Below are 24,073 nucleotides of genomic sequence, written 5' to 3'. Positions count from 1 at the left end.
TCGCCAGGCCCAAAACAACACGACAAACTAACACGGTTTTTCAGCATTTTATTGGTTTTTAGTGGTTTTTGTAGACAAGTAACAATGAACAATCTTGCGGCACATATTTGGACCCTCAGACCATCCATGACGCGGCGCGGCGGTGGCGGCGGGGCAGACGGGGCGCCATCGGTACCGGGACTGTGGCGCCGCTCCTCGGCAGCTCCATCAACTAGGATGGAGTAGGTACTGTGGCTCAGTTATCGTGCAAAGAGCGGGAGGGGCGACCATGAGGGAAAGGTAACGGTTTGAAATTTAATGTTTTCAATACCAGGTCAGTTTTAGAAGTGATAGGACAAAGTGTGATCTGCAAAGAAATGGTGAATATCCGTTGGTGCGTATGGTGGTGCGTGCTAAAAGGGAATGTGCCGTTCATCTGTGTGGGATATTGCGGTGCTGTGCTCTGAGATGGGTGCCAGGGTTGATGTGTCCCCGGGGTGTCATTCAGCTGCGGTGAGAGGCGCCCGTCCGTCGGCAGTTACCAGCGGGCCCGGAGCGCGATCCCGTACTGCCGACCGGGCCACCGCCGCGCCGCGTGGACCCTTAAGGCTAGGGCGCGACACGCGCAACAGCGAACACAACATCGATTGGTCCCCAGGCAACCAGCCTGTTCGGTTCGGTGGAGCGCGGCCCGGGCCGGCCGGGACCGCGGCGTGGCGGGCGGCGCGCCGGCGCGCCGCGCAGCCATTCGCGGCGCGCCGGCGGCCAGCCGGGCTCAGAGGGCGCCGCCGGCCGGCGCTGGCGAGCTGCGGGGCACGCCCACCCCCGCAGCTCACGGATATCATTCGTCCTCTTCGTTCTGGTAGCTGACGTAGCGTACCGACGCCTTGTCGTAGAGAGACTGCGGAAAGAAACGATGTGCGTCAGTGGGGAACGTAAAACACGACCTGAGATGGACATTGGACAGCGAACGTCGAACGAGCACGTTGTTTTTGTCTCTAAAGGCCAAAAATATGAAGAATACGACCAACATACCGGAATGTGTATTCGAGTTATCGTCTACGCCTTGCTAGGAAATCCAATCGCGACTTTGCTTTCGAAAGTTATCTGCGTTGATAATAATCAGAAGACGAAGCTCGAGGTAGTGGAAGTAATTGCAGGTGGCTTATGTCTTCCCTTTGATTATAAAGTGTCGTGCTCCTCAGTCACAATGGGAGAGATCAGAGAGGCATCACGTTCTCACGCTAATGGGCCGGGATGCCCTGTCTGTCCGTGACGACACATATCTTTAGACAGGGCTATCAGCTGGCCCACGAAACCCGGCTGACTGGAGAGGGGAAATTGAGACGTCAGACGATTCCTGCCGGGCTGTCGGGGGCGAGTCAAATCTCGTTAACCGTTTGTCTGACCGGTACTTACCTCCTTCTCGGGTTATCTGACTTGATCATACCTCCTTCTCGGGTTGTCTGGCCAGCACTTACCTCCTTCTCGGGTTGTCTAGACGGAGGGTTGCGCACGTAGATGAGTAGTGGCGCGTAGAGCAGCGTGATGAACGCTATGCCGTACAACATCCAGCTGAATCCGATCGATTTGACCAGTGTGCCGCTCAGGGCCGGCCCTGGGGACGCACACTGGGTTAATTGGGGCGCACACCGGGTTAATTGGGGCGCACACCGGGTTAAATTGGAGTACATTGAACATAATAAACAGGCGACAACTGGGTCAGACGCCAACGGTCCCGCACCCAGGGGGTTTACTAAATTGGAGGAATACGTACTGTTTGACTTGTGTCAGAATTTTCTTAACAGCGACGCCATTTGTGCTGTTTGTCGACGGGACATTTTGTAGCGACCATGACTTTGTCATTGAAGCTCTACATAATTTGTAGCAATGTATGTTCTCTCGAAATATGGCAACCAGGGATGTAAAAATGGCAATGATGAACGAGTCCGTACCTAGCTTTCCATTGACTCATTCAACAGATTATTTTAACCCGGATTTAAACGATTTTCAGTTCAATTTTTTAGCTTTCTAAACTATTAATTCTATTCTCCTTGTCTATTGCCGCTAAGTCTTCCAGACGACTGACCGACATAATTCCTCCCAGCCGTCCTCCCCTCTCCTCACGCTGCTCCTCCCCTCTCCCCTCCTCGGCGACTGACCGACTGCGAAGCCGAGGCAGAAGGCGACGTCGCCGATGCTGTAGACGCTGCCGTAGACCGCCGCGTGCCGGATGTCGACCAGGTAGCCCAGCTGCGGCATCATGCTCGAGTCCACCATGCCGATGGCGAACCCCAGACCGGCGTTGGGCGCGATCAGGTGGTTGATGCTGACAGCCAGCGGAATCTGCCGGTGAAACGGTCAGATGTTAGATTCTGAGACATGATGCAGGATGGTCAGCTGTGCTGGCCAAAATCTGCGTATGGAAGGAGGGTTGCATGCTAGAGACTTAGGAACTTGCTGCAAGAGGGTCAGCTGTTGCACGCGGGGCTCTGGTACAGGGAGGTCACAAACTGTGCTCTCGGCATGTTCGGGAGGACCAGATGTTAGGCACCGTGGATCGGTGAAGACGCGGGAATCACATGTTTGTGGTTCTGTGGCAATCGGTCTTAAATCAGTTATTATTTGTAGCCAAAGGATAGGCTGATCTCTCGAGGTACCTGATACACTTACACACATGAGGCAGACGGCAATGATGACGAGGCCGACCAGCGAGGCCAGCCAGCGGCCGACGCGGTGTCCGAGCGGTCCGAACAGGTTCGTGCCGATCAGGTACGAGATGGACGCCGGCAGGAAGATGGCGCCCAGCTGCCACTTGTCTGCCTTCATCGTGTCCATCATGTAGATGGGCAGCGACGGCTCCAGCATCGCGATGCCCGTGTTGGCGATGGTGATGGCGCCTGCTCGGGAAACAGAGGTCAGTGAAGAGTTATACAAGGTCTAGTGTGCTTGAGCATTTGAGCAAGCTGCCTTGTAGGACTCAATCATCCATCATACATCCTTGTAGGATTCCATCATCCATCATACATCCTTGTAGGATTCCAACTTGGGCTTGGTGTGATAGGTGTCAAGAGATTAACACCGAAGTAGGTAAACAATAATCAAAGCCGGACTGGCAGAATACCGCAGAAAAAACCCTCCAATCTAGTTTTAATTTAATTCGACAATATTTCCGTAAAAATTTCAAAGTTGGGTACCTAAAAAACCCTCACCACTTTTCACCTAAACTTCCTGCAGGCTTCACCATGGGATAAAAGAACATTCTCAACCTGCGCATTTTCTACGCACCGGCACATATGATGATGTACGGGTCCTGGATTAGCTGCTTCAGGGAGGGCGCCTCCTCAGGCCGTTTTCGGACGCCTGGCTGCAAGATCAGCAGCTGCAGCACTGAAACGAGACGCGGAAACACGAGTTAGAGACGATGGGGTCTCCCATTCACGCGACAAGGGCAACTCGGCGCGGTAATAAGTACTGACTCCGAGAAACTTGACTACGATGTATTATACAACACCTGGAAATGACATATATAGGTAAGTGAAGGAATATGAAATACATATGTGGCTTATAGGCTACCCTAATATAATGCATATTATATTATATTTTTACAATATTATATTTTATGTAAATATGATAGATCCTGTAATTAATTTGCGTTAAATGCGTCACTCACATCCGTCCCCGAGCGCCAGCACGGCCAGCACGATGAACGGTGCCGTCTTGCCGACAAACTGCAGCATGAAGCTGCCGAACGGCGGCCCGATCAGCACGCCCATGGCCAGGCCGCCGAGCGCGATGCCCATGGCGTTGCCACGCTCCTGGTCGTCCGGGTAGCGTTCGGCCAGCATTCCCATACCTGTCCGCAGCGGGAGGGACGGAGGCGTCAGCGCGCGCATAGGCGGCGGAACGGGGAGGGCACCGGGGCACCGTGCCCCATTTGATTTTGGCATTTTAACATTAGCCCTATGGGCGTTGCATGGAAAGAATGGGACCAAAAGTCGGCAGTGCCCCCCCCCCCTTAATTGAAGGTGTTCCGCCGCTAGTGAGCGCGCGGCCGGTGTATGTGCATATGTATGTTCATAGGCCACCACGGTCCACGATATGTGGGTGATTCGGAAGACGGGAGCCCACTTGTGCAGTGTTTTCTGTCAACCAGCTATCGATTACCATTAATAGTTATAAAGATAATGGGATACCAAAGCTAGATGACTGCGAGGAGCCACATTCTTCCCTCGGGATGGCATCCTTTTATCTGAGAGAACTCCGTTTGCTGAACCATGCTGGATGTTAGGAGGGCCTAGGAGGCTGTAGCCTAATCCTCGACTGACCTGAAATACTGGAGCACGACGATCCAACTCCCTGTAGAGCCCGAGCGATGAACAGTATCGGGTAGGTCCGTCCAAACGCGAATACTGAAACAGACGCATAGTTACCCGTGCTTCAGTCAGCCCGCGGCGGCCGGAGGCCTGTGTGGGTATACTGTGCCGCGGAACACCGTAGCACAGCGGCACAGTATACCTCCCAGTCGCGAGCCGCGCCGCGCAAGCTTACATGACGGTCGAATGAGGATGATCGGGCCGTGTCGATGCGAAGCCTTCCGAGATATTGGTAGATAGTGAATTGCCTTCTAGTTTTTAAATTAACCCTCGCCCATGTAGGGGGGGGGGTTGGTGCAACCCCCCCCTGAGGCTTTTCGTAAATAGTGCAAAAACGGCGGCGCGCAGCGCCGCCAAATTTTGGGTACCTTATGGGGCAAACCTTGCGCATCTTTTGATAAAAAAAATTTGACCGGGTCATGTCAGGTCACGGAGTTATGACGTCACAAAGGGAACAGCCTCCGGCCGGATTTTCACAAACTGAGTGCCAACGCCCGAGGTTTCCTGCCGGTGGTACGGACATCGGTTGATGGATCGTGATGAAACTTCCCATGCATGTTGGGGCAAGTATTGGCTATCATGTGGTATAAGAAACTTGACCGGGTCAGGTCAGGTCACGGAGCTATGACGTCACAAGAGGAACAGCGTCCGGTACGGGGACCCGCAGTTGCTACTGTACAGCGACCCTGAGTAAATTGTCCCAGCACCCTCACAGGAAACAACGATAAACTGTCAGAGGGCACTCACAGGAAACCTCAGCTGCTCTTGTACAGGGACCAGCAGTCGATATCATTATCATCAGTTGTTACTGGACAGGACAGACGGCTAGAGTTGGGGTTCGTGTACAGAAGCAACTGCGGGTCCCCGTACTATTTTAGAAAAGCGCCCGAACCACTATTTTGCTAATTCTTGTCACCTCAATGGGAATATGCAGCAATATTAGCTTCTATAGGGAGCAAATGGACCTCCCAAATCCAAAAATACAATCAGATTTCAAAAATTTAAATTTTGATTTTTCGAATTTCTGCCGCCGACTGTGACCTTGCCGACTTCCGGCGCTCCCAACGCGCCATTTTTAGAGCTAGGGAAACGACATACATACCAAACGATAGAGAATTGATCAAGGAACACGATAGTGAAGGTTTCAAGTCGATACCTCCCACCGTTTTGCCGCAATCGCCGCGGAAATTTGAAAAAAAGTTTATTTTTCCGAAAATTTGACCTATGACCGGTCAAAAGTAGGTCAAATGTTGACCTAGGACCAAAAAATATACCACCAATCGCGAGATCTCGGCGAGAGCAATCCGTTGATCTTTTCCGCTAAGCTCTACGACGCTCCGTTTTCAAACGCCAAGGGGGGGTCGCACCAACCCCCCCCCCTGCATGGGCGAAGGTGGCAGATCGCCGTTTACGGGCGAGGGTTAAATATATGTTCGAGGTAAAAACAAATTTTGCCTCATTTGTGTCAGGAATTTTTAATTAAATATGTAACGAACTATGAACTGCCCAGATAAGACAGTTCGATATGAATCGATGCTGAGCCTGATAAATGGGTATGGTTTATTTTGACAACATGCTGTAAGATACATAGAGATCTTATATACATAGAGATGACATGCACTTAAAATCGTGGCGATTCAGTGGGTCTTTTTAAGCAACTTATTTTCAGCCAGTAGCGTGCCAATATGGCTGAGGCATTGTTAGTCTGAAGAAATTAATACGTAGCGAGCGAAGCAAGCGTAGTCTTTCGTAGATTAACGGAAATTTCTTAGTATGAGCGGCCGGCCGGCTGTGGTTACGCTTTTGCGAGGCTTATATCTCAGCAACCACTTGACCGATTTACATTCGATGATTTTTCTAGGGTAGCTTCATTCCTTCTACCAAGTATTGGACTATTCTCGATGCATGTGGGTGACCGCTTATGCACGTGCCACGTGCAAAACGAAGAGGTGTCAGTTTTGCAATTGTTGCAATATCTTGGTAACTACTTGGCCGATTGCGCTGAAAGTTGGTATGTAGGTAGGCACCCACTAGGCAATGCATATCCATGTGCCACAGTTGGGGTGCTGCTGCACGTGCGCACGTGCAGGGGTCGATTCCAGATCTCGAGAACGGCTGAACCGATTGTGCTGAAATTTGGTACATGGTTAGGGACCAGTTAGTAGGGTGCCGTGCAAAAGTCAGTTGTGACCTATTTTGCACGTGTGCACGTGCAGGGTGCCGCTTCCAATTCTCGAGAACGGCTAGGCCGATTGCGCTCAAATTTGGCACATCGCTAGGGACCGGTTAGTAGGGTGCAGTGCACAAGTTAGTTGGAGGTGTCCCTTGCAAATTCGCTTGTCCAAGGCCCACCCTCTCGCTCGCTCCGTTGGTCGCCCCAAAAGGCGTTTTACTGGTTAAAAATATTGCTGATCTTTCCTGGCTGATTTCATTCCTAGGTAAGCAATGAAATTTGTAGCATGATTTCATTTTGTGTTTTTATTGAATTCCTTAAAAGCTCGCCTAAAAGCATTCTATGATTCTCTCTCACTCAGGCTCTCATCAACCCGGCAGGCGGTGGACCTCCCGGCCACCTTCCGCGCGGTGGGGGGGGGGGGGCATTTTTTGCCCCCCTCCCGTATCTCCGAAACTACTGGACGGATCCGTAACATTCAAACGATGTTCGATAGCCCTGTCAAATTTGTCGATGGAACTCCAATTTCATTGACCTCGGGGTCACCGATGACGTCACAGGTCAGGTCAATGATAAAATGTTTCGCGTACGTTAAAAATAGGGCGTACGTTGCCTAGTATATATGTTGCTATTAGAGGTCACTGATAATACCATGTCAGGTCACAGGTCAGGTCACCAAGGGTCAGCACATGAACCAACTTTACTATTTACTAGGGTTGTGCGATGCATGTTTTATGGCCCCGCTGACATGGTCCCCCCCCCCAAAAAAAAAAGTTACAGGTCTAAGGTCATTTGGGTCAGGTTCATGGAATTTTCAGGGTAGGTTCCTTGAGATTTGGTCAAGTTTGGCGCTTTCGGTCAACCGTCGTGAAAACGGCTGTTCTGAACCTTTCTGAGCACGGTGCAAGCTCAAATATACATATGTTGCATGTTCCCATTCAATGACACATCAACCCTCGCAGGCCGGACCTATTGGTTTTCTACGAGGGGGTATCGAAAAGTTCTGATCATCACATAGAAGATATAGACCGATTTTGATGATTTTTGGTTGGTATTATATTTGGTTCTTAAGAACAATGTTCCCGCAAAGAAAATCCTGAGAAGTGGTTTTATCTTATGTAGGAGAGACTTAGAAGTAAAAAAGATGAGTATTGGGCCCATTGAGGACCGAACCGTCATCCAACTAATCCATTTGAAACGGTATCACACTGAGAAAATACATCAAGAACGTGCAATTAGTTTATGGCGAGGAAAGCCCATCTCATGCACTTACCGAAAATGAAGAAATAATTTTCAACTTGGTTGCATGGCCCTTGCAGGGGAGTCAAAAAGTGAGTGACTACCAGTGACTGACAAGGTGGTGACTGTGAAGGAAGTGGAGGACCTCATCCTTACAGATCGTCGTGTGACCTTTCAGATGATTGTGCAACAGAAAAGTCTCAATGCTGGCAGCGCCTGAAAATATTATCAGCGAAGAACTACAGACGATAAAGGAGTCAGCCCGCTTAGAAGTTCGTGTGTCTACTTTGTTCAAGAGAAAAACGCGTCTTGGCCTTTCGAACTGAAAACTAGGCCTTTTTTAGGAAATTGAAGACACCTTCGATCATTTGATGACTTGTGACGAATGCTGGATCTATGTGTATGATCCGGAGATAAAAAGATGATCAAGAAGTTTAAGCACGGCACATCTGTCCTTCTTAAAAGGCGAAGATGCAGAAGCCGATATGGAAGGTCAATGCTATCAGTGATCTGGATCTGGCGTAGGATAGTCATTACCGACTGTCTTGATGATGGTCGGATAATGATAAGCAAGCACTACTGCACACTTTTGAAGACGTTGTGAGATGGCCTCAAGCAGAATCGCCGAAAAAAAATCCCAAGAAAGATGTTTTATCCGCACTGACAGCGCCCCCGCCCAGTCGTCCTGAGCTGCGATCGAAGAAACAACATGAAGTGGACATTAAATCCTACCGCATCTAAGAAATTCACCTGCCCGGGTATTAACTGACTCTTGATTGTTACGGCAGATGAAGAATCCACAGTATGGCCGGTGACTTAAGGACAGAAATGACGTCATTGATCAGGTGGAGCAGTGATTTACGGGACAGTGCGAGGGTCCCACAATGACCGCCTGAGGCAGCTCAAGAAACGATGCAATAAGTTTGCGGTCGTGTGTGGTGACTTGTAAAGGAGTAATGAACATCATGTAAAAAAATCAAATTTCTATCTCATGTAATTCATGGTGATGATCATAACTTTTCGATACCCCCTCGTACAATAACTACATACGTGCCGGCCGGGGGGGGGGGGGGGGGGGGAGTTGGTACGATTTCCCTCGCCGTTTCGCCCCTGATGAAGCTAGAGCGTCGCGGAAAAAACAAGCGTGTGCGCCGTTACAAGACGCAGGTACTGGTACCCGATTTTAAGGTCTCTTGAGGTCAGGTCAAGTGACCAAGGGCCAGGGTTCAGTTTTTCATAACTTCGCAAAAAAAAAAAAAAACGGTCGGAGAGCCGCGATTTTGGCATCATCGTGTTGGTGTTCGCCTTGCTAAGGCGCGTCGAATGGTATACTTTTTGTTCGGGTGAGGTCAACTTGAGGTGTTGACCTCGGGTCAAGGGCAGGTCAGCTCCCCCAGATCACGAAGCTGGTTGACAGAGGTCATGTTACATATTACTCGAATCGGCAGGTCTTCCTGAGTTTATTGGTGGCTTTCCCGACTCGCTAACTCAATTTGATGGGGAGTTATTGATGACAAACTCTAATGACCCAAGTATATAACTGCAATGAAAACCGTAAGCCTCATGCTAATAATTATATTAAAAATAGGGCCAAGAAAATAAGACATGCTGGGCAAACTGACAAACTGACTTTTGTCAAACCGTCTTACGGTTTTCATTGCAGTTATATATGTAATCATGAGCCTCAAAACCGCGCTCTCTTTAATCAATGACCCAAGTGACCATAAATGACGCCACGCAATGTCAACAATGCAAAAGTGAAGCATCGGACCTTGCAAGGCGTGAAAGAAATCACGATTCCATGTGCTGGAGACAGAGATAGTTCTCGGCGCTAACATAGCAGTTTTCATTTTTCCCCATTGACTTATACCTAATGGTGAGGTCACGTGGCCGACCTGACCTCATGTGATTTTTAGGGAAAATCCGAGATATATGTACAAGTTGTGAGACCTCTGGATGACACTAAATCCTGTAAGTTTCACCTCCCTGTGAAAGTTCCTCTGGCACTGACGGCGTTGCGAAGTTGCGACATCTGAGGACTATGCAGAGGTTCACATATGACGTCACAGGTCAGTGACCTGACCTGACCTGAAAATGCGGTTGGTGTCACAAGATGCGACTTGGATCAAAGGTCAGCTATGCCAAGCTTCAGCTGTCTATCGCCTGCGTGTTCGGAGCTATCGTGAAAAAAAAACCTATAGGGAGGCGGCACCCGCCCCCCCCCCGTCGGACGGCGAGGGTTAATGATACATGCAGATAGATGATACATACATGTACCTGATACGAGCATAAGGTTAAAACATGCCTAATATCATTTCAATAATAACGCTCGAAAGCGTCACAGCTAGACAAAAAGGAAAAACTGTACTTAAAAATAAACGGATGTGAACACAATCTGCTTGACCGAATCCTTGTAAAATGCAAGTCACGGGCCATGGCACCCCAGAAAACCTTGCTTAAAAAGACCCACTGAATCGCCACGAAATCAAGTGCTTTAACATAGGCGTGTCATCTCTATGTATATAAGATCTCTATGGTAAGATAAACCAAATACGTTTATGTCAATGTAGGTACCTACTTACTTATTGTGGAGAGAAACATGATGACGAAGCCTGCGAACATCGGGATACTGTAGCCGATCCTGCAACAGGATTCGCCCGAGTCAGTTCTCCTTCGATTTCGACAATACTCACGAAAGGATCACTAAGGCGCTAGTGCGGCTCGACTATGACGTACTCGCTGATATGACTCAGTTGGTAAACATGAAGCTCTGATTGTCCTGGAAAATCACCAAACCGTCACATTTTCTGCAATATTCATCTTCAATATTCATCCACGATTCCACATGAACATACGGTTTATCGAACAGTACCTAGATGAGAACGGTGCAGAATATTATGTTTCTAGTGGATACGAACGCGTCAAAACAAGGCGCAGTGGCGCTGCGAGCGTGGGGGACCTTGGTAAACAAACGGTGATGCGGGCGCTGATACCTTGACCGTCTACCCCTTCGGCAGTACCTATCAATATTCGCTTATGTAGTACACTGCTCTGGAAAACCAGATCCATCTATTTTTCATGTGGCCATTAAAAGAATGCATCCAACCCCATTGTGTGCTTCATATTGCTCCTCTTTCTCGGTTTTATTCCAGCTTAAGGAACTCAAAATGAGACCTGTGATTTAGTACAAATGTGATCGATTAAATCTCCTCCAGCTGCCTCCGACCAGAGAATATGTCATGCACCCCGTACACTGACTTCGTTAAGCACAATCAGAATCGGCAATTCATCAGCCGTTTCTCTCATTAGTGCAGATCGCCGCATAAATCACCATAATTAGGCCGGGTCGCGTCCCACCCTGGCGACCTCGCGACATGCCTGCATCGCTGATTTACCGAGCTGTCCACAATGGCTGCCGTTTTTGCGGTCCGTGCCGATCTCTCGGGTCACTGCTCGGACATTGATCAGGGCCGCGGACTAGCTAAGTGGACTCGTTGGCCGCGGACGGGTCTCTGACGGCGGCGATCCTCCGGTCCACGAGGGAAGGAGGGGTCACAGAACCACGGGTCAGACGCAGGGGTCGGACGCGAGATCGAGTTGCTGGGAATCGTCATTTATATAGTTACACATTATCTATACAATCGCCGTAAAAAGTTATCAAATATCCATTGATTACTAAATCTTCGCAGCTTTCTCTCGACAATTCCTTGAAAAAGGGAGTGCCTCCGCTACCTCAGGCGTGTTTATGTTTTAGTGTGACCTTGACTCACAGCAATGCCGTTAGTGCTTCGGTGGTTTGGACGAGTTATTGGTCCGCACGGGCTTTTAGCCAAGTATGCATTTTAGCGAGTCTCCAGCGCCTTCGAGCGATAAACCTTACGGGAATGTGATAATAATACTTGGCCTTCAGTAAGCCAGAAACCACATTTTATGCCCAATTTTGTCGTGCTTGAGTAGTCTGCCTCAAATATATAAAAAGAAGTGATAAACTTGAGTGATAGGTAAGGTACTGTGGCCAGTCAGCACCGGTTACGTAACTGCCTCCAAAGGCGAGCCCACTTCTGAAGCCTCCGCATAACATCACTGATGGATAAGCAATCAGTTATTCCTGCTCCGCGTTGGGAAGAAGCGCGGAACGTGGGAACGGATGTCGTCCGAAGAAGTTTAAACTTGACGTCATGAAAATGAAGTCTTGACATTAGACAATGCAAGCATGCGGCATGACAAAAGGATGTGAGGTATCTAAAACTTCATCCCAACCGCCTATGGCTTACTATTCACATTGGGCTGTCATGCACGATGCATCAAGACCGTGTCGCTCCAGTGGGGGTTTATCTCCGGATCCCCGGTACGGGACGCCGGGCCCTGTCAGACTCGGTACGAGCCGGCCCCAGCGGCTGATATTGCGCTGTCGGCCGCAGCCGGGCGGTGGGTACCGGTGGCGGGGACGAACCCACTCTGCATGCCGGCCCGGTCAGCCGCATCAATACCGCACCGCGACCGGCCGCCGGGCTCAAAGGCCCGCCCGCTTGTGCATTCGGACGGCGGCGGCGGCGGCGCGGTGACGAGCGATCTCCATTAGAGGCGGCCCGCGCCGCGACCGACGGCGCGCCGCCGCACGTCGCCGGAGCGCCGGGAATGTCGTTAGCGCGCCGCTCGCTGGGTGAACGGCTTGAGAGCGACGAAAATAAACAGCGCAGCGCCCAATAACGGCGCCGGAAGCCGGGCGCATCGGATGATGACGAGATAGCGGGGCCACTGGAGCCCGGAACTGGTGCCTATTAACCCCACCAAGTGGGCTGGGTGTCCGCAGGGCGCGCGCGCTGCATTAATTTTTATTGTTCTTGGGACTCCAGCTCAAATAGGTATGAGATATTTGTGCGATTTGTACTGCTAGCGTGTTTTAAAGCTCGGGAACGATTGCTATCATATTCTTGTCCCTCTCCATTCGCAAAGTAACTTAGCGACGAACAATTATAGCCATCCATCTTGAGTATTTGACATCACATTGCCGATTATATCTATCTGCCTTGTTGGAAATGAGACTCACAAGCTGCCGTCGAAAATCAGTTCCCATCCCACCGCCGGCCACTCTGTCCCACATTAGTATCGCCAGTCGGCGGCCGCTGCGTCTGGACCAGCACCCACTAGAAGTGGTCGCCGCCTCTGATTGAGCCTTTGCCGGCCGTCGACAAAGGGCCGCCGCGGAGTTAAGTGTCGGCTTTGTTCGCCCCGGGCGACTGTCGCCGTGAGCGCTGTCGAGCTGCTAAGGAGGGGCGCCGGGCCGTCTCGGCGCGTGCGCACGACACCGCTAAACGTTTCTCAGTAGCATTTGTAACAGCGGCGCTGCTTGAGCATTATGCGACTACAAGAAGTTCCGCAACTACTGCAATGGCGGGGAGAAGTGTTTTTGATAAATAAACAACGCATCTTTTCGAATCAAGCGCACTTACGAACAGATAAATTTGCATTCTGAACTTATCTCAATTGCTGCAATGCTAAGATGACGTGCATTCTCCTTCGACTCTACATCTCGCCCTATGATCCCTAGAACAGAGTCACATCGGACCCGCTAACGCAGTGACATGGGGTCGGTCGCCGTCCGTCCAGGCCTATCGGCCGTCGGTCCAATCATCCAGCGAGAATCGATGCTGGCGCGTGTGTGCACCGATGAGGCGCAGAAGACGGTCCCGAGGACGCGCCACGGCGACTGGGCATGACCGGACGACCGCCAGACAGGTCATGACAACTACCAGGAAAGGGCGACTCACGCGTCCGACGCGTGACAACCGGAGCATGGAGGCACCGCGGCAAAACAATGGCCGAGCCACGGGAGGGTGGGAATAAACAGTCCCCTATGATCAGTCGCAGGCCGCGGCAACTAATGGGCACTGAACGACAAATGGGAGTGACGAGGATGGCTAAAGATCAGCAGTCTGGACGTTAACCCTATTAGTGGCAGGGGGGTTGTTTTTATCCACCCCTCAGGTTTTTCGGGAATATCTCCGAAACCGCTGAAGCTACGATGCTGAAATTTTATGACTTTTCCTAAAACTAAATTGGGCACATTCCCTGAAAATTTCAAGTTCATAACTTTACCAGGGGCGGCTCCAGAGCACTGGGAATTGGGGGTCCTATTCGTGAAGCGAGTCATTTGGGCGAAGATCACGATGCTGCACCAGTTTTACGAACAGTGAATGAAAGGTATCATGTGATAACATATACAAAGTTATTGTGCATCCTCTTTTGACACGTTTTTGCTATAATAGGCGGATCCAGGCGTCCAAAAAGGGGGGTTATGTTTTACCTCCCAACATAGGTGCCCTGACACCGCCTATGCATGACCAATACAATTGTAGTCGTTCTCTCATAAGAAAATTGTAACATAACAAGACCATTACCACCCTTTTTAGAAACAGTACCAACAAAAACCTTATTTACTATACTTTTTGTGTACCCCCAATCTCAATGATCTGTATCCGCCTATGATTTTTGAAAATGCATATTTTTAGGATCCATGTGAATTCCTGGTTCATTCTCTATCGATTGGCAAAAGTTGCGTTAAGATTGGTTCAGAAACCTGGCCGTGATAAACAGTCACGGCCAATTGTAAATTGTATCTGCAATTTGCCCGTTTTTACCCCCCTGTACCCCCCCCCCCCTATTGACATTTTTTAATTTTTATGTTTTAGAAATGTAGATCGCGTTGAGCGAAATCGAATGCCGTTTGAATTTTGAAAATCGGCCCGTTAGATCTCGAGATATCAAGGGGGGGTCGTAAACAGCCCCCCCCCCTGCCACTAATAGGGGGTAGCCAGGAGCCTGCCACTAATAGGGTTAATGCTGGAGCGTTTCAGCGGTAAGGGAGGGAAGGCGAAAAGTTTTGTTTGTACTCCCTACCGAAAAATCGAAAAATGTCAGAACTCCTAACTCGGAGGAAAAAAGACGGACAGAGGGCTGTATATAGTTTGTGCAAATTATTTCATGATTTGAGCCGTCTCTAACTTCTGCCGCGAGTCTACCACTGCCGCTACTGTCCCACACCGCGGTAAGGCTTCCTCCAACCCCTCTTTGACACAAGAGGAGTCCACCTCAGCTCACCGGTTGGGCTGTCCTGTCACCTGTTGGTCTGCTCTGTCTGTTGGTCTGCCCTGTCACCTGTTGGTCTGCCCTGAGGCCTCTTGCACCAAACTACCTAGCTAGGTAAAATTGAAAAACCGGTTTCAGAATAAGCTAATCTAATGATGGTAAATTTGTTTGCAATAGCGCATACATAATCCTACATGTGCTTGCTCAATTTTGCACGTAAATTGTTACATTTGAGACTTGGACTGGGTGTGCGATGCAAAATAATCCAAGCATTGGCGCAAGAGGATTTTGGTGCAAGAGGCCTCTGCTCTGCTCACCTGTTGGTCTGCTCTGCTCACCTGTTGGTCTGCCCTGCTCTGCTCACCTGTTGGTCTGCTCTGCTCACCTGTTGGTCTGCTCACCGGTTGGTCTGCTCTGTCACCTGTTGGTCTGCCCTGCTCTGCTCACCTGTTGGTCTGCTCTGCTCACCTGTTGGTCTGCTCACCGGTTGGTCTGCTCTGTCACCTGTTGGTCTGATCACCGGTTGGTCTGCTCTGCTCACCTGTTGGTCTGCCCTGCTCTGCTCACCTGTTGGTCTGCTCACCTGTTGGTCTGCTCTGCTCACCTGTTGGTCTGCTCACCGGTTGGTCTGCTCTGCTCACCTGTTGGTCTGCCCTGCTCTGCTCACCTGTTGGTCTGCTCACCTGTTGGTCTGCCCTGCTCACCTGTTGGTCAGCGGACCCACGAACGGGTTAGTGATGAGCTGGACGGCCGCCTTGGAGGCGAACATGACGCCCACCTCGACGTTCTCCTCGACCAGCTCTCTGTGTTTGAGCTCCTCGGCGCTGAGGGTGGTAGTGGCCGGGGAGGTGGACGGCGGCCAGCTGCTCGACGGCTCATCTGAGAGCGGGCAACGAGGCAATCATGAGCCAGGGCGCTGGAGGGAACGGGGGCTCATCTGAGAGGGACATGACAATCAGAGCTCGGGAGCGGGACGGTGGCTTATTTGAGAGGGACACCCGAGGGCAGTAAGGACCCGCGAGCCGGTCAACCCTGGGGTAGTTTGGGATTTATATCCTGATGGATTCGGTCAACTCATTATGACTAAGAAATTGTGCAGGAATTTATCAATCGTATTCTACAAATGAATACAAGCTAGTACAGATTCTAGACAGATAAAGAAGTAACAATTTCGCCCCAGAAACTCAATTCATGCCTCGCTAAGCCAGTGTACTGCAGGTATGAGTACCTTGCGGCCAGTCGTTGGGCGTTCCGCCGGGATCGTCTGGCGGCAGGCCGAGCTGGCTGCGGGTGCAGTTGCAGCCCACCACCAGCGCCGCTGACGTCACCGGTCCGGCGCGTGACGTCACTGGGCCCTCAGTGGTGGTCGGTGGCAGCGGCGGCTCGACGGTCGTGGTCGTCAGGCCGTCGTTCCGGTGGTGCAGCACGTACAGAAACTCGGGCATGATGGGGACTGTCGCACAGAACGGGACGGGGCGGCAAACAAAATCCGGTAAGAGAACGCTCAGATAAACTGGACTCTTGAGGAAACACTGAACAGGCAAAAAGTATGCGGGATGATAAACAGTAAACACTAATTATAACTGCCTGATTATTCCACTGAGCTGAGTTTGAGCTGCTGCTCTGTCTAAAAAGCAGGTCTGGCCTACCACTCTGCACTCACTCACCGACGGTGGTGAGCACTGAGCAGCAGCTGCCCCGGTGAGCAGCAGCGGCTCTTACCGACGGTGGTGAGCAGCATGTTGTCTAGCAGCAGCGCGATGGCCACGATGATGAGCACCAGTTTGCGCGACTCCCGACATCGCTGCAGGAAGCCGCTCTGCTCGTCCAGTACGCCCATCGTTAGCCGGCGTCCGCACGCCGCGTCACCTGCAGCACGCGCGCAGAAACGGTCTCAGAGCGACAGTGTCAGAGCGACAGTGTCCGAACGACAGTCATCTGCGTCATCAGCTGGGTAGGAGAACACGCCAAACAGCCAGGCACATTCTGTTGGTGAAACATCGGCCGTTTTCTCTTGTCATGGTGATGTGTTTTAGAACTATCATATACGTAATTGTGAAGCATAAATCAGACAGATCGGAAGCTTTTAACTATCTACCGCGTCGTCATACACGACTGCGCATTCCTCTGTCCCCGAAGGAGACGACCCACCAGTCACGTACGGACTCGCACCGCGCCCTCCGCGCCGACCGGTCTCTCCACATAAATCAGCGCTCGGTCGGAACCACGGCTCCCAGGACAACGATAACGACCTCTCGGCCGACTGCGGCCAGCGTACGCTGCTGACGGAGACCGTACAGCTCGGACCTCTCGCCCGACTGCCGCCAGCGCCCACTGCTCCGGCGGGGACCGGTCCCCGATAGGTAATCGTAGCTTGGACCGCTGGACTAACTACTACCAGCGCCGGGTACTGACAGGAGCTGCATAGTTTGGACCGCTGGACTTCCGGCTGCTCCAACTGGATCCGGTTCAGGATAGGTAGTCACTTCCTGTTCCGACTGAACTGACAAGACTAACTAGTTAAGGTAGTCGTTTTTACGACGGCCACCTGGTACACATTTGGTGCAGATTTGGTCAAATTAGGTTCAGTGTGTTTCTTCGTTGCTATTAGCTAGGGCTGCACTAATCGCTTATTATGCCTTCTTTGTCATACTATCAGACGTTATCATCGACTAAAACACTTAAATGAATTCATAAATTAAAGATATTTGCCGTAAAAGAGATTGGGTACATATTTGGTCAAATTAGGTGCATTCGCCAGCTAGCCCGTCGTGAAAACGGCTAGTAGCTACCCAAGCCTGTCTGTTCATGTCACGTCTCGGCCAGCATTGCAGCGCTGTGCCGGCGGAACTTAAAGCACACAGCGTCCGGTACATTTGTGGCGGCTGTCGGCCCCAGCCCTGCCCTGCCCCGACCCCCCCCCCCCAGCCCCCGAGTGGGCCGGTAAAATCTGTCGCTCGCTGACGGGCCGAATTGAACATCGATCTGAGACGGCGGATCTCGGCCGACCCGGACCGGGGCCGGCGTAACGACATAGATAACGATCCACCGCTCCTCTCGACGGCGAGCGGCGGCCGGGCGGGGGCGGGGGCGGCGGCTGGAGGAGTCGGCGTCAACAGGTCGACGTGCCGCCCGGGCCGACGGCCGCTCGGCGGAGTCACGCGCGCCGGCTCGGCTTTCGGCCGCCGCTGTTTGTGGGAAATCTAATCAGGTGTGCGCGCCGCGCCGGCACAAGTTAGGTGACGAGCGGCGTTTGTTTGGTCGGCGGTGGGGACGACTCGGCTCGTGTGCCTCTGTCCACACCCGGTGTTAGCTCTGCAGGGCGAGACGTGCTCGCCCGTCTCTGTGGAGGATACGAGCCGTGCCCGAGTGTGGTGTCGGAGTGACATATGACGGAAAAATACATTGTGTTTGCGGGATTCTGTCGTGGCTTGCGACGTTTGTGTTTGGGCGTCGAAAACATTTGTGATAAATAAGCTTTGGCCGCTATAGGGCAATCCTTGAGGGGAACCTTTGGCCATCTCCCAAGTTTGTCTTTTCTCTGCATGTATACATAGTGACACATGCCTACATTTTGTCATGAAACTTGCCAGATGATACCATGCGTCCCAATAAAATGTTTGAGACCGCCGGGCCTTTGCGTACTCGGCACTGCCTCATGCCACCACCAACAGGACCGCTATGAGTATGTACTGCATTCATTAGTCATTACATCATAGCATTCCATACACCTTTCTCAGAGTCACCAGCTGACACCGGTCGAAGACCGACAAACTCTGGCCGTGCTGCCGTGCCCGATATCACAGTACTTCACCCAGCGACTCCTGTGCTGTTAGGCCTGGGTGTGGTCAGTGGTGTCCGCCCTTCCGTCAGTTACGCAACAGGCTGCACAAGAAGAGCGGGCGGCCGGCCGGCGTCATCTACAATTCCAATGGCGGCGAGAAACGGCGCGGCGGCGGCGGCGAAGATACCGGCGTCATTACAAAGTCTGAGTGCCGCCGCCGGGTAGATTTATCGGGGCGCCTCCGGCAGATAGCAGGAGCGAGCACCTGGGCCGGACGGTCCGGACACGGCGGCCGACGTCCGTCCGCCAACGTCTGCCGCTGTCCGCCAACGTCCATCGATGTACGTCCGCCAGCGTACGCCAACGTCCGTCCGCCAAATCTACCCACGAACGTCCTCCAGGCTAGTGACTCGAGGGGGGCGTAACGATCGGGGCCTTAGCGTCAGTTTTGGTGGCAATGTGTTTAGATTCCGGTATTCTGGTGATGCGATCCAGTGAATCGATAGTTGGGAAAAAACACTGGAATTGGCAATCAACATTTGAAAGTGCTTTTTAGCAACGAGCTTTTAGAGCTGCAACCCTGCATTTTGCTGAGCCTCACCATTTGCAAGCCAGCCTGCTTCTTGACAACTTCACACGTCACACCAATTACCCCTTATCACATAGGTGACGTGACTCCATTGCTTTTTTAACGGCACAGAGCTGGATACGGGATACCTACCATTTTTTTACCTACGTTCAAATACAAGAAAAGTTCGCTTACACCGCATATCAAGATTACTTCACTACCCGCATATAGTAAGGTATGCCATACTCCTCTGCACCCATGTCGTTCTCACGGCGCGCCTGAGCTCCCGATGACCGGCGCTCCGGGACTCCTTTGGTCACGTTCGGTCCATCCCGGGGGCATCCTCTCGTCTCCGCAGGGGAGGAGTGTGCGTGACAAAAACAGATCTGAGCCCGTGCGGCCGGTCTCCCCGCGGACCGCGATCAATACGCCTCCATCGGCCCGGATCAGTCTGGGGGTCCCACAGGACTCGACCCGGAGACGTGGTCAGGTCAGTCCGCAGGTTAGTCAGGTCAGGCCGCAGATTAGCCTGAAGGATGTACTCCTATATGTACGGGGCCCAAATTTTTCTCACTGCCATAGCGACCGGTCAGTCCTATGTCATCCTGATTATTATTTGAACATAAAATCGATAGAAGAGTTGTCGCGAAGCTGCCACTATCTATAAATTTGTTTTAGACTGGTGTTGAGATATATCTAGAACTTCTTTTCCATTGTAAGTCAGAGCATTGGCCGAGGTTATGTAATGCAATGAATAAGGCGATAATCCCAATCCGATCCAATAGATCCGATGCGACGGACAAAAATACCCCATATCCTCATCGATGCCAGGGACAAGAAAAATCCATGGGTGGATCTCCGAAGCTTCGTCATCAGTAGGTCGGTTCTGGACGCGCGCGTCATGCTCAGTATCAGCCGATCTGCCCGCTGCGCACTGTATCTTCTGAGAGGAAGAGGCACACGTCCAGATTACTATCTAAGTGATGCGGAAAGAAGAGCTAGTTGACCAGAGCACTTTTGACAAATAAAATGCGGTCACCTCATATGCCCGACTCATCTGATTCGATTATAGCGTGTGGCATGCGTTCCAGGATGAGGCTTTCTGATTCAGGTACAGGCCACTTCTCATTCTAGCCAGGAGCTGCTCAGACCTCTGCATTTCAGGGGCTGGGAGCCTAGAAGCTGATCGACATCATACGAATCTGTGAGGTATATGCCTTTGATTCGAGGCCGTTATTGCCGCAAAAGGCGGTTATACGAGTATGTCAGCAGTCAAGAGGCTGGGCCAGGGGCGGATCCAGGAAAACTCCAAGGGGAGGGTCATGAATCGAAGTGGTGCCCCTACCTATACCCAAAATTAAAAACTCAACGGATTTCGTCCACTTCATTTTGGTGGTGCCCCCATTTTCAGTTTTTTTCTTTTTCTTTTTTTTTGTCAGTATCTTAACTCTTAGCCACAACCACATTTACCAATTGTAAGCAAGTATATATGAATGTGCTATGTGTATATATGTTGTGGACGCTGAGTAATGAGTACTTACCAGGAACGTTATCAGGTAAGCAAATCGTTGTCAGTCCGACGAACTTGACCCTGGCGTCTAAAGGGTCTGTCCTTGACACTTCAGGCTTGTCAGGGGCACCAAAGTCCTTCCAGGGACACCACAAACCTGCCAGGGGCACCTACGGTCTTGTAGGGGCGCCACAGGCCCGCCAGGGGCACCACAGGCCTGCCAGGAAGCAGGGGCACCGCAGGTCTAGCAAGTATACACGACAGGCCTGTCTGGGGCACAACGGGCCTGTTGGGCCCATGAGCACCCCTAGGGGCAGGGGCACCACAGTCCTTCCAGGGGCACCGCAGGCCTGTGAGGGGCACCAGCGGCCTAGCAGGGGCACCAGTCAACACAGGCCTGCCAGGGGCACCACAGACCTGCCAGGGGCACCAGAGGTCTGCCAGGAGCACCACCGACCTCGCAGGGGTAACTTGGGCCTGTCAAGGCCCAGGGGCACCACGGGCCTGTCGAGAGGCACTTCAGGCTTTTCAGGGGCACCATAGTCCTCTCCGGGCGCAGGGGTAGCAGGGGCACCAGAGGCCTGCCAGGGGCACTGCAGGCCTAGCAAGGGCACCACTGGTCTATCAGGGGCACCACGAGCCTGTCATAGCCAGGCATCTCCGGCTTATCAAGGCCCAGGGGCACCACAGGTCTGTGAGGGGCACCAGCGACCTAGCAGGGGCACCAGTCAACACAGGTCTGCCAGGGGCGCCACAGACCTGCCAGGGGCACCACAGACCTGCCAGGGGCACCAGAGGTCTGCTAGGGGCACCAACGGCCTCGCAGGGGCACCTTGGGCCTGTCAGGGGCACCGCGGGCCTGCCGAGGGGCACTTCAGACTTTTCAGGGGCACCAGTCCTCTCCGGGCGTAGGGGTACCAGCGGCCTAGCAAGGGCACCAGAGGTCTGCCAGGGGCACCAGCGGCCTAGCAAGGGTACCAGAGGCCTGCCAGGGGCACCACAGGCCTAACAAGGGCACCACGGGCCTGTCAGGGGCACCTCAGGCTTGTCAGGGCCCAGGGACACCACAGTCCTTCCAAGGGCACCGCAAGCCTGTCAGGGGCACCAGAGGCCTGTCAGGGGCACCACAGGCCTAGCAAGGGCACCACTGGCCTGTCAGGGGCACCTCAGGCTTGTCAGGGCCCAGGGGCACCACAGTCCTTCCAGGGGCATTACAAGCCTGTCAGGGGCACCAGAGGCCTAGCAAGGGCACCACAGGCCTGCCATGGACACCACAGGCCTGCCAGGGGCACCACCGGCCTTGCAGGGGCGCCTCAGGCCTGTCAGGGGCACCACGTGCCTGCCGGGGACACTTCAGGCTTGTCAGGGGCGTTACAATCCTGTCAGGGCCCAGGGGCACCAGGCCCGTGGTGTCCCTGCTAGGCCTTTGGTGCCCCTGGCGGTCCTGTGGTGCCCCTGTCAGGACTGTGATACCCCTGATAGGCCGGTGGTGCCCCTGGCAGGTCTTTGGGCCCCCGGGCCTCAAGGGGGGGGGGCCATGACCCATGTGACCCCCCCCCCTTGGATCCGCCCCTGGGCTGGGCTATATTCTCATAAAAGGATGCGTTAGTTTGTTATTCTAATCCACCATTAAAGTAAAAATAGCAGTAACATTAAAATAGCTTACTTGATGCCGCGGTGCCTGCACATAGTGAAAATCATGAGGGATCATTGGCTTATAATCAGATAAATCACGGTTAGGTGTAGTCTAATTGTCTTAATTGTATCTTGAGTTTAATCAATTGATTATTATATCGATTGTTATACAGGATCAATTTGTGGGTGGTAGCATGAACCGGCGGCCGCTGGGCCTCCGCGCCACCCTCCGGCCGCTGGAGAGTCACATAGTTACCCCTCCCTCCATTACTTCTGCGACGATGTCGCAACGCGAAGAGATGGAGAAGCGAAACTTTGCACACATAATCTTGAATACCTAGGCGAAGTTGTATCCAAATTTGGTTTCGATCCCATTTAAAATGACGTCACAGTGACGTCAGAAGTCAAATCATAGGTTTGCGACCCTTACTTTTTTACGATATATTCGATACATGGTACCGAATATAAAGGACCGACTATTGGTCAGGAACTAGTTGAAAGTGTATTTAGATGTATAAGGATGACAGCAGGTGATGTCTAGTTCACTTATAGTTGCGTTTCATGTTCAGCGACTTCAGAAACGCCCCATATTGGAAGACTACAAAACTTTATGACGTCACTGTGACATCATCGTAAGAGCTACCACCAATCTGTCCTCAAATATGGCCAAGGTACTTTTGATTTAAAGCTATGCTAAGTTTCAAGTTCGTAGCTTATCAGGTTTCGGAGATATCCCGCAAAAAACGTAAGGGGGGCAACTTTATGCCCCCCCCCCCAGCGGCTCTTGGGCTAATAAATACACATTTCTGCCATTTTCGAAGCTTTCCTGCTGTCCAAAGAATGGAAGATTTTTCTGCCATACACAAATAAACTGAGTCTTCAAACAAACTGTATCATGCATGATCGCTTAACCGATAGTTAATAATCATTTCGCAAAAACGCGGCCTTGGCAACGAGAATGAATACGAAAATATCACGAACAATAATACAGGCCGATGTGTTACACAGTACACACCCTCCAACAGGTGGTCGGCCACTCACCAGTGCCGGTGGCGTCAGATGGGTCGAGGTGGCGTTCTCTGGCACTCCATACCGTCTCCTCCGGAGAGCCTGCCCGCAGCCGCCGCCCGCCGCCGGGCCCTTCGGCCTGCGCGGACTGCCGCCGGCCGCACCGCCTTATATCGTCTGGGGCGGCCGGGAGGAGCGCCCGCCCGCCCGCAGGAGAGGCAGCGGGTGCCGCGCCCCCTCCCATTGGTGGACCAGCGGAAAGATACCCCGGGGGCAGACGAACAGATCATGTGTAGAATGATCGTCGGGTATATGATCGACCTCAGATTCAGTGCGGAAGTGGTCAAATTGTTCTCTCCCTAAAATGGTAAATCGATGGAGAAAATTTAGCGAGCTAGCACTATGAATTGTCGCTTGGATCACTTTGATTATAAGTCAAACTACTTCTAAGTTTTGTTCACGCTTAAGACTCATTTGAATGTGCATTACAATTCCTTTTATTAAATTCATTAAATAACATAAATAAAATTCATCATAAAATTAGGACAGAATATGTGTGAATAACCAGCGTTTCTTAATTCATTTAGTGCTTGCTGAATGTAAGGCATTTAAATTGCTTAATTGTTTTTGAATGAACTCCTTACAAAATAATACCATTCATTCATGTATTTTTTGTGTACAAAAATATATGAATGAAAAGTATAATTTTGTA

The 24,073-nt window shown here is 51.7% G+C and overlaps 1 protein-coding gene across 1 annotated transcript; it reads right to left on the bottom strand.

Moving 5' to 3' along the window:
- Window positions 1-31: 31 nt before the first annotated feature.
- LOC122391647 (synaptic vesicular amine transporter-like) lies at window positions 32-23,513 on the bottom strand. Its single transcript, XM_043385765.1, has 12 exons — window positions 23,395-23,513; window positions 16,579-16,725; window positions 16,085-16,309; window positions 15,561-15,735; window positions 10,350-10,408; window positions 4,308-4,391; window positions 3,653-3,835; window positions 3,268-3,369; window positions 2,653-2,879; window positions 2,142-2,325; window positions 1,461-1,597; window positions 32-880 (listed from the first exon to the last, which is right to left on the bottom strand). The coding sequence occupies exons 2-12, from the start codon at window positions 16,694-16,696 to the stop codon at window positions 821-823; spliced, it is 1,554 nt and encodes a 517-aa protein (XP_043241700.1). The 5' UTR covers window positions 16,697-16,725; window positions 23,395-23,513; the 3' UTR covers window positions 32-820.
- Between the last annotated feature and the right edge of the window lie 560 nt (window positions 23,514-24,073).

Source organism: Amphibalanus amphitrite, unplaced genomic scaffold, assembly GCF_019059575.1.
Source record: "Amphibalanus amphitrite isolate SeventyFive unplaced genomic scaffold, NRLGWU_Aamphi_draft 000447F_arrow, whole genome shotgun sequence".
NCBI classification, from domain to species: domain Eukaryota; kingdom Metazoa; phylum Arthropoda; class Thecostraca; order Balanomorpha; family Balanidae; genus Amphibalanus; species Amphibalanus amphitrite.
This window is presented reverse-complemented; position numbering and strand designations above follow the sequence as displayed.

Coding starts and splice junctions, on each gene's coding strand:
- LOC122391647 (XM_043385765.1), bottom strand. CDS start 16,696: ATGGGCGTACTGGACGAGCAGAGCGGCTTCCTGCAGCGATGTCGGGAG. Junction 3,836..4,307: donor GTCGTGCTCCAGTATTTCAG/GTCAGTCGAGGA, acceptor CGCTGCGGACAG/GTATGGGAATGCTGGCCGAA. Junction 3,370..3,652: donor GCTGGCGCTCGGGGACGGAT/GTGAGTGACGCA, acceptor GTCTCGTTTCAG/TGCTGCAGCTGCTGATCTTG.